At 38.3% G+C, this 17,702-nt stretch overlaps 1 protein-coding gene across 2 annotated transcripts; it reads left to right on the top strand.

Moving 5' to 3' along the window:
• The first annotated feature begins 332 nt into the window (after positions 1 to 332).
• Positions 333 to 16,649, top strand: TMEM19 (transmembrane protein 19). 2 transcript variants are annotated; one of them, XM_074902860.1, is made up of 7 exons: positions 333 to 387; positions 705 to 855; positions 8,142 to 8,255; positions 10,150 to 10,287; positions 10,616 to 10,870; positions 11,978 to 12,187; positions 14,957 to 16,649. In XM_074902860.1, exons 2-7 carry the CDS (start codon positions 726 to 728, stop codon positions 15,118 to 15,120), a joined length of 1,011 nt encoding a protein of 336 aa, XP_074758961.1. In that variant the 5' UTR covers positions 333 to 387; positions 705 to 725; the 3' UTR covers positions 15,121 to 16,649. The 2 variants fall into 2 exon arrangements, with proteins under 2 accessions (XP_074758961.1, XP_074758959.1); XM_074902858.1 differs by lacking the exon at positions 333 to 387 and having other exon boundaries at positions 655 to 855.
• Positions 16,650 to 17,702: the final 1,053 nt, after the last annotated feature.

Below are 17,702 nucleotides of genomic sequence, written 5' to 3'. Positions count from 1 at the left end.
TGCGGCGGGCGGCCTGCGGCCCGGTCGGAGGGCCCGGCCCGGCCAGCCGCGGGGGGGCGGGCGGGCGGTCTCCGCACCATGGCAGCCGCCTCTCCTTGCCGCGGGACAGGGGCCGGGTTGTGCGAACGGGCTGCTGCGGGGAGACGGCAGCGCCTGTCGGAGGGACACGGCCCCATCCCCGGACCAGAGAGGCCAGAAAGTCTCCCCTGAGGGGAAAACAGCCCGGGCAGGGCGGGCACAGCTGGGGTACGGCCGCAGCGCAATCAGGGCCCGGCTGCGCCGTGCCGGAGCGAAGAGCGTCTCCTCCCTCCCCGCAGAGGCCGGCAGAGCATGCGCGGAGCGGCGTGGGGGCGGGATGGTGGCGACTCCGGCGGGCCGGGGGAGCAGGTCGGTGGCGGAGCCGGGCGAGGGGGGAAGGCGAAGCGGGGCCTTCGGCCACCGAGCGCCGCGCCGCCCAGCCCGCAGTGGGCGGGGGGTGACCGCAGCCGCCGCCCCATGAACGCCTCGGTGCCTCCTAGCAGCGCCCCGCGGTGCCGGGGGCGAGACGTGGCGGCGGCGGTGCGGGCCGGGCCGCGCCGCGCCGGGTGGGAGGAGGAGGAGGAGGAGGAGGAGAAGGAGGAGAAAGAGGCAGAGGCAGCGGCAGCAGCAGCAGCAGCAGCGCTAGCGGTGTCTCTGATGCGCTGCGCCTCGTGCTTCCTCGCCAGGTGTTCTCCCTCTGGCTTCCCATGTCCTATTACCAGGAGGATTTCTTCAAAGAGTACCTCAAGATGATGGCGAATATTATCGTCCTGAACTTGCTCATCTGTATTTCTCTGGTGTTCTGGATCGTGTCCATGACTGCAAGTACGTACTACGGTGAGTCCAGAGGCCGGGGGCGAGGCCGGCGCGGCATGGGGAGGGGCGCACTGAGCCCCCTGCCCTCCCCTCCCGCCCCTGCAGGCTGGAGGTAGAGGATGGGAAGAGGGGTGTGCACAGCCCCTTCCGGCATCAGTAGAGCTGAAAACCTCAGCAGTAGCTGATAATGGTGTAAAGGTGTTAACAGCCACTGTACCCATCTTTGCAGCTCTGCCCAGGGATCCCGTTGAACTTGAAATAATGGTATCCTTTGTGATTTGTCTCCCGGAAAAGGAGAGTGAAAGAAAGAGGGAGCTGCTGGAGGTCTTTATGAGGGCAAGTAGTGACAGCACGGGAGGAGCGCGCCAGCTTTCAAAACAGTTTTAGGAATGCACATGCAGTGTTTGAAGACGACTGCAACAAGAATTTCTTGGTCAAGGAACAGAGAAACAGGGGAAATGGTACAAGAAGAGAGGGATTCTCTGTCATTAAGTGTATACAGTCAGCTCTGTGTTCTGTTCGGGCAGCTCGGGCAGGCTGTGACTTAAATGTGTGTAGTTGTAGGGACAAGTAGTACTTTTTGTGGTCTGTAATTTCAGTTCTAGGACCATCTTTGCAGCAGTGTGCAAAAGCAGCAGTACTGCCTTCAGCATCAGTTCAAGCCTAGAAGAGTTTAATTGCTCTTCCAGGACAGGTAAGGCCTATCCTTAAGGCCTCAGCCAGATTCTTGCAGGAAGAAGAGCTCCTTCTGTGTCATTGCAGTGTTGCTCAGAGTGCCTAGGGATGCACTATGAACACCCTCAACTGCCTAGCATCACCCTGGATCCAGGAGAAGCTAGAATAAATATCCCACCAGTATAAACTGACTTTTGCAGTGGCAGCTGGATGTTTCTGCTCAGTGTTTTTTAGTGCTTTGGGTACTAGGATGGGACATTAGTTCTGGTACAGCATTAAATCTGTGTTGTCTGGACACTGCTACTTCAGCTTGTAGAGAGATGCCAGACACAATGGAAGGTATGCAGAAGCAGGCTTTACAACCCGGTTCTGTTTGTGTCATTTAGATCTAGGCAAGTTAAACACACAACTTTGTGCGTGTCTGATCTCTCTAGGTACAGCTCTCTGGGTTTTTCTGCTAGTTAAGATATTCCAGTCCTTGGTATCTAACCTGTTAAGAATTGACTATGTAGAGTGGAGAGGCCTGATATGAAGTAAATCAGGATAGGGACTGATACAAAGGAAGAGACTGCAGACAAATCCTCCTTTTTGTAGAGATTTATGATGGAACAAGAAGGACATAGGACTTCGGTTGTCTGTTTGCCTGAGGCTATGGAAAGACCTTGATTTGAGGAGGTGAAAGAAGTGTATAGTGGGAGGCAAATAAGTTCAGCCCATGAAAGTGATTAAATTTAGTCCTTAACCATAAATATAAAAATAGTACAAATGTGCGTTTATTAATTTACAGTTTATAGTTCATAGTAAAGCGTGGGCACCAGTGATGAAAACGTTCATAAAATGGAAGTGTTAAAGAACCTGTAATAAATCAATAAATGTGTTCGATCTTAGTCTCAACTGCTTACATCTAGTAGTAATGTAGTACTAATACTTTTTTTCCCCAAGGAAATACAAAGAGGTCAGTTTAAAAATGGCCTTAAAAAGGTGAAAATTCTGTTAACCAACCAAAAAGACCCCCTTTGTGTTCTGGTACTGCTCACACTCAAGTTAATACTAGGAACCTTCTTGGTTTGTGGTAAGCAATACTGGACTGCAGCACTGGAGATTTCTTCATACGTAGCTAGTGCTGCTTTTCTTTTGAGTTTTGAGTCAACCCTTGGCTGCAGGACTCCCTTGCACACCTCCTACAGCATGGCAGCTTTTTAGTACTGTTCTGCTTTCAGATGGGACAGAGTTCATTTTCTTCCTAGTAGCTCGTACAGTGTTGTATTTTGGATTTAGTATGAGAATAATGTTGATAACACCCTAATGTTTTAGTTGTTGCTGAGTAGTACTTATCCTAAGTCAAGGATATTTCAGTTTCCCATGCTCTCTGCAAGCAGGTGCACAAGCAGCTGAGGGAGCATGCCCAGGACAGCTGACCCGAACTGGCCAAAGGGATATTCCATACCACAGGGTGTCATGCTCGGTGTATAAACGGGGGGTAGTTGGCTGGGGGGTGCTGCCAATCGCTGCTCAGGGACTGTCTGGGCATCTGTCAGTAGGTGGTGAGCAGTTGCACTGTGCATAACTTGTCTTTCTTGGGGTTTATTTATCTTCTTGTTATTTTCCTTTTCATTACAATTATTACTATATCTTATATTATTTCGATTTTTAAACTGTTCTTATCTCAACCCATGAGTTTTACTTTTTTTTGTTTTTCAATTCTTCCCCCCATCTCACCGGTGGCGGGATGGGGTGCGGGTGAGTGAGCAAGTGGCTGTGTGGTGCTTAGGTGCCAGTTGGGGTTAAACCATGAGAAGAACATGGAAGAGAGATTTTAGTCTTGTGAATTTTTGTGCTTGCAATGACAAGTGTTTTATTGTGAAATGTGTTTGTCCTACTGTGCACTGAGGAACCGGTATATCTGCAAAGCTCCAGGTACTGCTGACACAAAAGTTCTTGTTGAAAGCCATCAGGTTTAGTTTTCCAGCAAGACAAGCTGCTGTGCCTGTGTGAAATCTTTCTTCTATGGGATTGAGACCTAATTAATGCTAGACTTGTGATGTCTTATATTTGTATAGCAGATATGATAAATAACTTCTCATGATTTTGTATGTTTTAGCTCAAAACCTACATTAACTATTGGCTTTACTTTTTAAAAGTTTGTGGGGTTTTTAAACAAAAAATGTCACTTAAAATCTTGCTGAGATAGTCATCAACTTATATTTTTGAGAGCCTTACATTAAGTTCAAAAGAATTGATGTTTTAGAAAGCAATCACACCACTTTCACCTAATAGACTGTCTTTCTTGTCATTTTTCTGGTAATGAAATTCTGTCAGAGTAAATAGTGTAGTTCAGGATATAATCAGTAGCTTTCTTGTTTCTCTGACTACAAAAATGGAAGACTTTTAAACTATAGCATTAAGGAAGAATTTATTCTCAGACTTCTAGTTTTCAGTATTATAGAAGATGTACTTCTGGTGTCTTTGACAATTAAATTTGTGTCGTCCAATTTAAAGTCAAAATAAAGTGATAGAATATAAAAGTTGTAAGAATCATACTGCTAAGGCAGTAATTTGTTGAGTCAGTTTTATGATTAAAATAATACAGCTTTTAACTAGACAATAATGACTCCTTTATTAACTTTAACTGCTTTTTTTTTTTTAATAAGTGCTCTGAAATTTTAGAGGGAAGCAAATATGCTCAGGACATTCATAAATTGTATCCTTAGAAGATAAGTTGCTATGGATACTAGTGCTTTATGGGATGGTGTGGAATTATGACAGCTGGGTGGGTTATTGTTTTCTTGTTCTGCAAGCTTGTTTAAATTCGTATCATAGTGACTTGAATGACTAAGGGTAACAAACTGGAAACTCAAGAAAAAGACTTTTAGAAGATTCTGTAGATATTTTGGTGAGAGAATAGCTTAATTTTTTTGTATTTTGTTTCTAAAAGTAAGCCATTTATAGTTTTGACAACCAGCATTTTTTTGTTTGCAAGTTATTCAAGTGGTCTGTCTTGGCAGTTTGAATTTAATAATTGTCAGTGAAGAATATCATTAAAAGCCATCCTTTCTTGTAGTAAGTTCTGGGTTTGACTAATTTCCAGTTAAATATTTCAAAACATTCTAAGTTGGGTTTATTTTGTGAGTAACAAGGAGGATAACAGTTGAGCCATTTTTGCAGAGATGTTAATACTAGACCTGAAATCATTTATCTTCAGTTCCCAAAAAGCAGTATACTTTCCAAATACAGAAGCTTTGAGTATATAGAATTGCTTTCATATGAAAGCAAGGAATCAATAGATTAAAACCATGCAATATATTGCAATTGTTAGCTGTGTGAGAAAACCAGTAAGCTACATACAAATATTTGAATAGCTGTAACACAGGAAGCTCAGTTTGATTAAATTATGTTGACCAATAAAGAGGAAGCTCGGAGCTGTCTTATTAATTTTGCCACCCGTAAATTCTGTGCTGTTTACTTAGCAAATAGGTGAACCTAAAAATCCATACTCATGTTAAATCGCAAGGCAAGACTTGAGTAATATGGCAATTCTACTGCAGCTGCTGCCACAGAACAAAAATCAGTGGAAAGGATTCCCCCACTATGTGGGACATGTTATCTTCCAGAAAGAGAAAGGTATGTTCTAGATTAAATATTTTGTTTCAGTCTATGGCAAATATACCATGCTATGAAGACAATAACTTCTCATGCAAACATGCAAGTGAAAAGAAAATCTTGTCACTCATTGTGGTTGGTTGCACTGTTCTAGATAAAATTGAGAAAAAAATAACAGGGAGGACAGCAGAATGCACAAAGGGAAAAGGATTAGTCTAGAGAATCCTCAGAGAAGAAAACATTTTTGAGTAAATACGTATTGCAAGACATGAAATTGTTGGATGCTTTTCAGCAAGTCTCTGCAATGCTCCAGATCAAATTGTGCAGGTAGTTGTCTATACTGCTGCTAGGTTGGGAGGAGACTGTGTGTGCAACCATGTGCAGTGGAAAGGGACTATGCAAAGCGAAGAATAAGGAGATTAAATCACCTGTGATTCTCAGATAAACCAAATTTTCTGTAGATTAGAGAAACAGACAGGATAAAGAGAACTGTACTATATTACTTAGGTTCATTTGAGGATAAATAGGTGCAAACCCGACTATATAACACCTGACTTATATGTCACATGGCTTTCCTTAAATGCAAAATTTATAGTGTATGTTGTTCTTTCTTTAATGATTTGGGGAACCCAGTGGCTTGCTGAAATTTCAGTTTTTTAAGTGTTCCCAGTTACCTTTGCACGTTTCTAGGACCAGCCTTTTGGTGAAAAATTTAGGGTTAATAAAGTCATGAGAACATCCACTGTAAAGATAATGGATGTGTTCTCAGGTCCTGAAGGATGTAAATTCTCACTGAGACATGGTGGAGAAAGGGACCCAAGAGCTTGGTTACCATGGATAAAGGCGATCAGATAGTAATGCAAGAAAAGATGATGAGGAGGGCAGGGGGCAGTGGGGCAAATATGTGTTTTACACCACAGCTGTCTGCAATTGATACATTGCATGACTGAAGAGGTCAGTAGCCTGGTTCAATACAAGCAGGCTATTGGGGAAGGTGAATTACACCATCCAGGTTACTTAATATACTCTCCTCCTTTTTTGGAAATGAAACACCCTTCAGTCAGCCAAAAAAATCAATAGATTGTTGGCAGTAGTAAAATCCTAGTGTCTCTCTGCTATGAGTACTGCATGCACTTGCAGTCACCCCATTTCAAAATGCCCATAGTAGAATTAGGGACAGGGAAGGCAGCAGGGATGATCAGAGCAGGTAACAGCATCCATCTGAAAAGGACATATATAGGTAAAGGTATTTCAGCATAGAAAGGGGACATCTATATAGGTCATGAATGGCAGGAAGAACGTGAGTAGGAAATCATTATTCAGTTGGTGATAAAATTTAGCACGTCTGGTGAAACTTGAGGCAGCAGAATCTTTCTTGTTTGACTTTTTGAAAGGCCTTTTTCAGTGCATTTATAACCAGAATTCAGTTCTGTGGGTGGCTGTGGAGATGAAAATGATGACCATTTTTAAAAATGGATTGGACAGATATATGGGGGATTTTAGAAATGCCAACACAAAAGTTCCCACTAGAACAGGGAAGATCAGTCTGTATCTGTTCTTTACACTCCTTTTCTTGCACGTGTGCAGCTCACCACTGCCAGATGGGATTCTGAGTCAAACAGATGTTTGACTTGATGCAGTTTGGAAGGCATCATATTTTCAACCAAGTATAGTGTGGAAACAATCAGGAAGTTTTGGATACCAACAAGACAAGTGTTTCTTTGCTAAAACTGTGAAAGAAGGCCAAGCATCTAAACTTCCTTTCTCACATCAGTGTAAATTATCAGTGATGCTGTGATTAAACTGATAATTTGTTCACAGACCAGCAGAAGGACAGAGTCAGTGTACAAAATAAATATATATATGAACTGTAGGACTTCGTACTAGTTTTATTAGGTAACATCAAATATCACTGTAGCTCGGCTAAGCACTTAAATATATTACAGAATATGTAAGTTTTCCAAACTAGAATAAAAAGGATATGGTAGAAACACAGAATATGTAGAAACACAGTCATTAGCTAGCTTATATGCCTGCTGACATCCTCTCTCCGCATAGACATGATACTACTACTTCTTGAAGTCTTCTGTCAGCCTAGTAGCAGCAGTTCTATTAACAAAGTGTAAAATTCTAATTGATGGTGTAGACAACAAGTCACAACATTAGGTACATCCAAGGAATAATTCAGAATACACAGATGATTAAGAAAGTTGCCTGCTTTTCATAGCCAAAAGCTACAAAGCTAAAGCTTTTGATAAACAAAAATTACTTGTCCTAAAAACTGGTATTTGGGATGGCTTGAAAAATAAGGTAAGGCTTCCAATACATTGTTCTAATTTTCCTTCCATTACAATGCTAAAAAGCATTAGTGACCAAAGACAGTGTTGTTCATTCCTTTTATTGCTGCCATATTTTCTGAAACTTCATCAAAGAAGAATCATAATAAAAAATTAAGATTTATTGTTGTAGCTACCAGAGAATCAGTCATGGCATAATCTATGAGGGAAGCTCTTGCACTGATTTATTTAGTTCAAGTTGCTTTGCAGTCTCTTTACATTGTTGTCAACTGGTTAGTTTGAATCTTACTCATTTGAAACTGAAGTCTATGTAACTTACTGTGGATGTATGAGTTTGTTTTTTCTAAAACCTGAAATTATTTGTTCGAGTCAAATCAGGTTTCAGCCGGTCTTGACATTTTGATTGTTAATTTTTGAAGTTTATAAATCCCTTTTAGAATGGAAAATATCACCATGTTTATTTCTTGACACATTTGCTGTTTCTTTGTAATTCATTTTAGTTAATTCACTGTATTTTCTTTTTTTCCTGTGGATGCTTAATAGAAAAATTGAGTAGATAATTGCAAATATTTTAGTATTCCTTTTATAATAATTTATTTTTTATAAAGAGTAAAAAGTTTAATCTCTATTAAAATGAGATTTTTAACATATTCTAGAAGATAATTACCTTTAAGATATAAAGGCATTAAAAAGGCTTATAAGGATCATCTGTAACCATTTTATTTGATTTATCAGGTACTTTGCGACCCATTTCTCCATGGCGCTGGCTTTTTTCAGTCTTGGTTCCTCTAATGATTGCTACACAGGGTTTTAAGAAGAAGAGTCTTGATCACAGTGGTGCATTGGGAGGTATGTTTTTTCTGAGACTCTTCAGCAAAACATTTAATAGACTAAATTAAGGTCCTTTTTATTGTACATAATATTCTTTTAAGACTTTCCTACCTAGTTCTATTATAATAAAAATATAAATGTAAGCATGTATACCCAGAATTCATACTGATTTTTTTTCTCACACCTGTTCAAATTAATTACAGACTATTTAATTAATATTGTCATTGGATTTATATAATCCTGTAAGATTGTTTTAAACTTCAGTACAGCATGCAGTTAAATCACGTTTCTGTTTAACATATAGATTAATTCACATAGAGATAATGAAATGACGGAGACAGTTATAAAGAAATACCATAAAACTGAGCTATGTCAGCAGCTTACCTTCCTGATAGGAAACCAGGAAAGGTAATATAGTTCTCCTTTCTGTAATATGAGCAGTTCCTGGCATTTTTTTGCCTCCCAAAACCAAGAAGAAAATTAAATCTGTGCTTCACTGCAAGAAAATGACTGTTTCAACAGAGTTTTTCTTGACCATGTGAGAAAAAGCCCAAAGTAGTGTACAATAGCATTCCTTGGAATCTGATGCAAGATTTGCATGTGAGGTGATTCACCCTTGTCTTGTGACACTGTCTGAATTGACAGTTGATGGAAAGAAACAGGACCTCAAATCCCTTCCTCCCGTGTCACCTGTTCTGGAAACCTTGTTCTGTCTGTGAGCTAAGGGAAGTATTTCCTAAATTTAAAAAAAAATATCTTTGCTGCTGTCTTTTTGCCTCTTAACATAACAGCTCTGCTAGCCAGTTTATATTGTCGTTTGCTTGAACTGCAGCCAATTTTCTTCAGTTGTGAAGAATTGTAATTTTATGGGGGGCAGTGAGAATTAGACCTTCCCTGTGAAAGAAGAGAAAAAAGGAGCACATCTGGGAGCTCAAATACTTAAGAAAACTACAGAAAGACAAAGATGGCATAAAAATCAGTGATGGAAAAAGAAAATTAATAACAGGAGGGAGTAGCAGCATCTGTTAAGATACAGAGGAGGGTTATCTAGGTTATCTTAGATGTTGCAGGAGGATATCAGACTTGCACAACTCTGAGAGTTATATCCTGTAAAGTAATTTATTTTTCTAATAGTACATACTTATGCTCTCGCCAAAGCTCTTAATTAGCAAATCAGCAATTAGACAGCTATCAGCCTTTTCTCCTATCAGCTTAAGACCACTCTAACACGCTCTGTGCAGACCAATCACCTTCTTGTTCACACGGCGGTAACTTCTCACAGTTCAGTGTTGCAGCTGTCAGTTGTTCTTCCCTGCCACCTTGGAACAACTCAGTAGTTTCTTATCTTTTTCCCAAGGCCTGTTTCTCATCAAAATCTAGCTGCTTCTCAGAGGCTGTGCAGGGCTGACAGGCCGATGTCTCCCACATTAGAGACCTTGGGGGAGGAATTTGATGCCTAAACTGAAGATAAACTTGCTGATACAGCCATAGCTGTATATATGCTGCTTATACAAATAAACACATTCTTCAGGCAAAGTACTTAAATTTCTATTATATATTCTTTGGCTTTTTTTCTTCTTTTTATTGTTCTGTCTTTTATTTTGGGACAGTATTACTGATTTGTGGCAAGAGGTGGTCTTAAAAATCACATGCCTTAGCAGTAACAATAAAATTAGCTATTTAGCAATACAATTTAAGAGAAAATTATAAAGGTAACTGATTTTTTTTTTTTTCGGTCAAGGTGTCTGAAATTCTCATACAGGCATTGGGCACTTCAGTAATTCTTTTACTGCATGATTTTGTTAGTTTTGTCATGAAGATAGTCTTCATATTCAAGAGATTCAAAATACTTTGCTTTGCAAAGCAGTCATTGTTACATGAAGGAACTTCATATACTTTTTTTGCTTTGTAGGATTGGTGGTTGGATTTATCCTCACAGTTGCAAATTACAGTTTCTTCACCTCTTTGTTTGTATTTTTTGTTACTTCTTCAAAACTTACTAAATGGAAAAAAGATACAAAGAAGCAAATAGATTCAGAATACAAAGAAGGTAAGCCATAACATTATTTTTCTTTCAGATCCTTTGTGGAGAATAAATACAGTATATTCCCCTTCCGTTCAAAGGGTCAGATGAGATGTAATATCCAGAGTAGGGAACACTGCTGCCATTCCTCCCCTTCATTCCCATCCCTGTGAACTTAAGCAAGGGACTTGCCTTTTGCTTCTGTTCTACTTAATAAATTTCTATTTAGTTTCTGTTTTGAAAGTGTGTCTTTTTAAATTTGACTTTATATATATGTATTTTGCTTTTGTCTCATGCTGTTGCCTGTCAAGGTATTTTGCCTGAAAATACTATAATTTAGTTTTTGTCACTTCAGGTGGACAGAGGAATTGGGTACAAGTATTCTGTAACGGTGGTGTTCCTACTGAGCTGGCTGTCTTATACATGATAGAAAATGGACCGGGTGAAATTCCTATCGACTTCTCAAAGCAATACACAGCATCATGGATGTGCTTATCCCTTTTGGGAGCTTTGGCATGCTCTGCTGGTGATACATGGGCTTCGGAGATTGGTACTGTTATGAGTAAAAGCAAGCCAAGGTTGATAACAACCTGGGAGAAGGTTCCAGTAGGTAAGGTGTTACCTGTACCACATGTTCTTAATATTTTGCTAATCTGTCTTGAATTATGCATCCAACTTGAAAAGTTCCAAAAAATCCCCAGTAAAACAAACATCAGAAATCTCTGATTAAAAAATGTTAGTAACAATCCATTCTCTGAAATGTAATATATACTCAGTTGTGTTTCTGCTGTATCTCGTTGTTGAGCTACACCATTATAGCATCCAGGGAGCTAAAATCATTCTTAGTGAATGCTGTCACTTCTCATCTCTGGCACTACTAAAAATGTTTATATTGCCAATAATATAAAGAGTACAAGTTATCAGCTGATTTCTTCAGACATTAAAATTTTAATCAGTAGAAGAATATATATATTCAATACAAATGCTATAAAAAATTCATTCTTAAACAAAATGCTCATTTCCTTTAATATCTTACCAAGGGTGGGTAAACCAAAACTTCTGTCTGTTAAACCTTGTCTAAACAGTGGATGGCATTAAAGCAGTGTGTCTTTTTTGAGTCTTACTGGCATGTTGATCTGAATTTAGATCTTGTGGGATAGGATTTAAATGCAGGCATTTTTTTTTTTTCTCTTTATAAGCATTCTTTAGATTTTTATTCAATGAACTGTTAAACATCTTCCTTTCTATGGGTTTTGTTCTTTCTTTTAAATGTGCTGGTGAAATATGTCTTGGTATACTTTTGAAAGTCACAGCTTTAATAACATGCATATCTCAAGCTGGGGTTTTTGTGGTTTTTTGGGGGCGGGGGGGGGGGAGGCGGGGAGAATCTCTTTTTCTTATCCTGCCTCCCACATCTTACAGCAGACAAATACCAGGTGATACTGAGAGGTGTGCTATCTGTTTTTATTTGATTTTATGCTACTGAATATTTCTAATAGCTAGCCTTAGAGACAGGAAAAGTAATAGGCTGTAACAGTACAGGTTAAGCTGCTCAACAGCATAATGGGAATTTAAATAAAAGCTCTGGTAGTGAAGCCTTGTGGATATAAGGGGGAAAGATCACTATGAACATAGTTTTGATTTCATTTAAAACATGTGAACAAATACAAGTCTTTAAGAAAAAGTTTGTAAATCAGCTTGGTTTTGTTTGATTTAGGTACCAATGGTGCAGTTACTTTAGTGGGCCTGCTCTCAAGTTTGCTTGGGGGCATGGCAGTAGGTATAGCCTACTTTATAACACAACTCATTTTCGTGACTGATCTGGAAATATCTGCTCCGCAATGGCCCATTATTGTGTTTGGTGCAGCATCTGGCTTACTGGGATCAATTGTTGATTCATATTTGGGAGCTACTATGCAATACAGTGGTAAGATTCTTCTTTTTTTCTTTTTTTTTTTCTCCTTACCCTCTCCTAATGTAGTCTAAAAATGGACTTGAATTTCTAGAAGGGCTGAGGACGTGATTTTTAAGTGGAAAAAATACAGAAGTAGCAATGCTAAGGACAAAGGGAACCGAAGTGATGGACTTGATAATGAAAGCAAGAGTAAGGGCAGTTGGCCCTTTTTCACTTTTTGATTTGTTTATCTTGTTACTGTCTTGTTGATGGCTGAACAAGACCAGAGGTCTCCAACATGATTACCTTGGAAAAAGCAATTGCTGCCCTCTCCTTTTCTATATATCTAATTATGGTAACATTTTATAAGAGAAAATGTCAGTTGAATTTTTATCCATTCATTCAGATTAAGTTGTCACTGCAGAAGCTTCATTTCTAACTCTGAAGACTTAGCAAGTCTCAGCTTTAAGAATTAAATAAGAAAAACTCCAGTAAAATGTGCACAGTGGTTTATGTTCTGGGGTTTTTTCACTGCTTAATAGAGTACTGTTTTCTGTAAGTTAAGTTTATCACAGACTAGCTGTGACTTAAAAAAAAAAAGTCTGTTTTTAAAAAAAAATGGTTGGCTGGCTGATTCTGAGTGATTTCAGTATTTATTTGCTCATTGCTCTTAAGGATCATTGTCTGAATAAACACTACAGACAACCTTTAGGCTAAACTGTAAATTTAGCCTGTGTTTAAAAATTGTTTAAAAACCTTATCTGGTATTACTGTGTTTAACAGCTGATTTACAGAGAGAACTTAAGTTTTCAGATTTTGTTGTCAGGATATTTATTTGCTAGAAGTCAAGGTTTGAATGTGCAGATGAACTCCCTGAGAGATAAAAGTCCTTTAAATCTACCATCACAGTGAGAGCTGCAAACTGTTGTTGATGCTGTGGATTTGGCTTTCCAGCAGTTTTTATGCTCCTTGTAGTTCCGGGAAAGTCAAAAATATAATAGAGTGTTTTAACCATTTAAGGAATTTTTAAATATTTCTATACTGAAGAGGAAACACTTAAGCACTCAGACAATGTTTCATGCTCCTAATGAGGCAGATTCATTAAGAGAACATGGTAAACCAAGCTAATGCACGCCTACATTTAACAGCATCTATTTCTTTTTTACTTCAGATGTTCTTCCATGCTCAGCAACTTACTTTGCTAGCTGCATCAGGGACAGTATGCAAGTTCCACAAATTACTTTTATAAATTCATAAGCCCTTCTGAAGTTTGTATACTATATATACATATGTGCTAGGACCTGTGTGTGTGTGTATATATATATTTATATATATGTTGTGATATAGATGAAATAGTACTGCTCATGTGGTGCACACTGTTGGGGTTTGTATCCCTCCTTAGTTGAACCCACTTTTCCAATCCCTATTCAATATGGTCTCATAAGAAATACTCCAAACTCTCTGCAGCATCTTGAAAAACAATAAATAAATATGGCGGTGATAATAAAAAACTGTGTCTCTTTTTGCAAACATTATGCTACCACTGCTAATCCCTTCTGTCAGTGTTTTTCCTGTTGGTAATCTTCCTAGATTTGGTTTATGTAATAGTCTGTGATACCCACTGTTACTATGAGGAAGTCCTTCCTGCCCACACATTTATTAAGTAAAACTTTGTCTGATTTGTGTACATATGCATATTTAGTCACAAAAATGTATTCCCAGTTTTTCTCTCAAGAAAATTTAGAACTTTCTGAAACATAGCAAGTGTTGAGAGTTAAACTATCAAGTTTCAAGTTTGATTTTTCTGTAGTTCTTTTGCATTACTCAAAGCTAGATTTAAATGTGTGATTCAAAGGTAACAGCTGTATACCCACCAAGCAGGATCGTGTGGGGTTTTTTTAAGTTTTGTCTGAGGTGCTGAAAATTTTTTTTGTAATGAAGGAGCTAGCTCAAAATGAAATTTCCATGTTGTGGGTATTAGCAGATATTCAAATTTACAGAGAAAAATAATGTTAATGTAAAATGTACTGATTTGGAATGTTTCGTTGTCAACCTTAAATGTGTGCATATGCACATACCCAGTTATACTTCACTACGGTGAGTTGGCATTAAAATCAAGCATGCTGGAATTTTATGCTTTTATCAGCATGTAAAATGATGGAGCTGGACAAAACATGGGATAACGACATGTGTACAGTAACAGCTAATGAAACGCAGTGCTAGAGTACTGATACAGAGGTAAAGCAGGAAATGGCTTAAGTACTAGGAAAGAAATCCAGCTGCTGATAGTATAAAACAGCTGTGTAAATACAAATGATAAATTCAGTCTCTGTGAGGAGCTTGATTTCTGTCAGATCAACTAATAATGTTAGTTCCATAATTTTCCTTTGAAAAAAATATATATCTTCTTGACAGGAAATACATGTTGCTAATCAGTTGTTTCTGTTCTGTTCAAAACAGCATCCTTTGCTTTAGAATGGCTTTTGGAACAGCTTTTTCCTCTCCTGATACAGTTTGTTTCATTCCTTTCTTTACTATGAAATTACATAGAGAATTAGACCTGACAGAAGTGTAACTTTTCAAAAGAAGTAACTTCTAACATAAAGTACTGCATTTGTATTCCCATTCTTTGAAGCTACCAGATGAAACTAACTGTAGTTTAGTTTAGTTTGTCGGTGTCTTTTCTTACAGAGGTTTAACACAGTAATGGTAAACTAAATTTAGGAAGTTGCATATACTTGGTTACTAAGTTTCTTTTCAGCTTGGTTGGCTTTCTAAAATGAAGTCTTTATCTTTTTCCAGGTTTTGATCAGAATATTGGCATGGTTGTCAACCACCAAACAAAAGACTCCAAGCACATATCTGGAAAACCTATATTAGACAACAACACAGTAAATCTTTTTTCTTCTATAATCATTGCCTTGGTGCTTCCAGGTGTGGCATGGTTTTTCTGGCCTAGGGGTTGATGTGGTTTAAGGTTTTCTGCATGTGATTCATTTATGTTCAGTCTTACTCAAAGACTCTGAAGAGTTCTCTTCAAACCCTCTTGAAAAGAGGGATCTGAAACTTTCAAAGAGCCAGAGGACTTTTCATCTCAACTTAGTAAGGCTGTAAGCTTCATATGGCAATCAGCATCTCTCAGGGCAAGGAAGGGGTTTTGTCAGTATGCTCTTGCTGCTCTTCAAATGGATGTAGATCATTGCCAAGTGAGGTGAAGCACTTCATTTATCCTCATGGAGCTGAAGGGTTGGTGTCCTGTGTTCTTGCCAGTCCCCAGCATCTGAAAGGTCAAGCAGCTGGAAACAGAAGTCCAATCTACATCAGTCAGTGTGACGGAGAATTGTCCAAGCCAGAGACAAAGTACGCTGCAACTTTATGTAGGCAGTGGTAACATGGGTGAAATGGGTGAATTCTGATGTCTTCCATAATCTACAGTACATAAGGTTTTATGGAAATATTTTTTGGGGGGTGTGGGGGAAGAGATGAGTAAGCCTTGTTGCCTATTCTGTATCCTGATACTATCTGCAATTCCCTGAGAATAGGGTTCGTAAAAGTGATTCTAGTACATAATGTTTGAAGCAAAAGACTGAATTTAAAATAAAAGGTTGCTAGTTTTTCCAGTAAGAATAATACATTTGTCTCTGTTTTTTTTGACATCTTTAATTTCAAAACTAATAATATTTATGATTGTCAATACTGTGGTACTTAGTAAATTATCTAAAATTAAAGATTACAATTTTGAATTGGCATTCATGTCTTTAGAAATAGAACATTTTTTTCTGTAAGCACAGGATTGTTCCATAAGGTTTAGCAAATTATACTCTTTGTTTTTTTCTCAGCAGTGGAAGTATTTTCTGTTTTGTTTGGGGTTGCTATTCAGAGACGATGGCCTCAGCCAAAGAAACTACAGAGGTTATCCTCATAGTGTGTGGGGAAAGTCTCACTTCTAAACCATTTAAAAATGGGAATTCAACTTTTGGTGCTCAGGCTCCAATATTAGGTGACTGATTCCATCTTCCATCGTTAATTTTTAAAAGGGTGGAAGTGATTTAGCCAGCACAGATTGTAGTTAGAGTTACACTCATAATAACCTGTCACTGTCAACATTCAGAAGGTAGGGCCCATACTGTTAACTTAGAAAAAGCTTTTTCCTTTTAGAGATTGGCAAGTATTAAATACTTGATTTTTTTTTTTTTTTTTTACAAACGTATTGTGTGTATTGCCTGTCTTAATTCATTTGACTTGTGTATTATGTCACGTTCTATGGGAATAGTCAAAAATTTTAACACCTTCCATGTCAAGTTTAGTCTTTTGAATTTAGCACTGGAACTAGTTCCTTGTATATCCTATTACAAAGCTGAGATTTCAAAGTAGTAAAAGCTTTCTGAAAAGAACAAACTGTGTAGTTGCTCTATGTGTGTTCCTGTGGAAAGGCACAAAATTATAAAAGGAATATATGCACTTAAATTGTAATAATAAACACTTGAGATTTTTATGCATTGTTTGGATTTATACTGCTTCTAAATAAACACTTGATTAGTCATCTTTTAAGATTTTTATTAATACTGCTGTGATTTCTAGAATTAAGAAAGACAATTTTTGTAACACTTTTTCTTTCAGTTAGATGCCTTATTTTTATATTCTTTTGTTTCCTGAAACAACGTATACATTCAAACACTGAAGTGGATGGACATGGTCAGCTTTTCAGTATTTAATATAGGTCTCATTTAAAAAGCAGCTTGCCATAGAGAGAAGGCATCTGATTTTAAATTCATAGCAGCATGAAATGCTTTAATCCGTTATCACAATGAATGGGATCTGAGTGAACTTCTGCAAGTAGGACATTCAAAGGCCATTAATCAGAGCTTTTTATTTGTCATGTCTTAGTGATGACACTGGATTGCTCTTAAAATTCCTGCTCATAAATATTCAGTATTTAGAAAGATCTGAGCACTCTTGAACTCTAAAAAGGACAGTGTTAACTTTGGGTATAGTATATTGAGTGGAGTGTAGCGTATGCAAATATTGTTACATTTAACTATATAGTAGCTGTAAAACTTTGGTTTTGGCAGGGGCGGTAGAGGATACAGGGAAGAAGTTACAGAATGTGACAAGCTGCCTGAAAATTGACATGTTGTCACTAAGAGAAGTTCCTGAGCTCAGAGGAGCAGACAGGGGTACCACCTGTCTGTGTGCTACTTGGAGAGGGAGAAGATGCAAGAAGTAAAGGGAAAGTGATGAAGAGAGGAGGAACTAGGAGAAAACTAAATAAAGTGATAGATTTGAAGGTGCAAAATAGGTCACTGCAGTAAGCAAATTTAATTTCATTCTTTAAGCAGTCAGAACATTTGTTTTGCTTCAGAGCCATTGGTACCATTAGTGTATGAGGTAACTATGTCACTGATTTTCCTTTCATATTAAAATAGCACCAATATTTCCACAGCACCAGGAGGATACACTCAATTATTTTTTTTTTAGTTGAAGAGGTTACAATAGCAAAGCATTGCTCCTCATTCTTGGCTTGATTTCTAGATGTGTTGGAAGTATA

Source organism: Athene noctua, chromosome 3 (assembly GCF_965140245.1).
Source record: "Athene noctua chromosome 3, bAthNoc1.hap1.1, whole genome shotgun sequence".
In the NCBI taxonomy this organism is placed as follows: domain Eukaryota; kingdom Metazoa; phylum Chordata; class Aves; order Strigiformes; family Strigidae; genus Athene; species Athene noctua.
The sequence above is the reverse complement of the archived record's forward strand: the minus strand, read 5'-3'. Positions and strand labels throughout refer to the sequence as shown.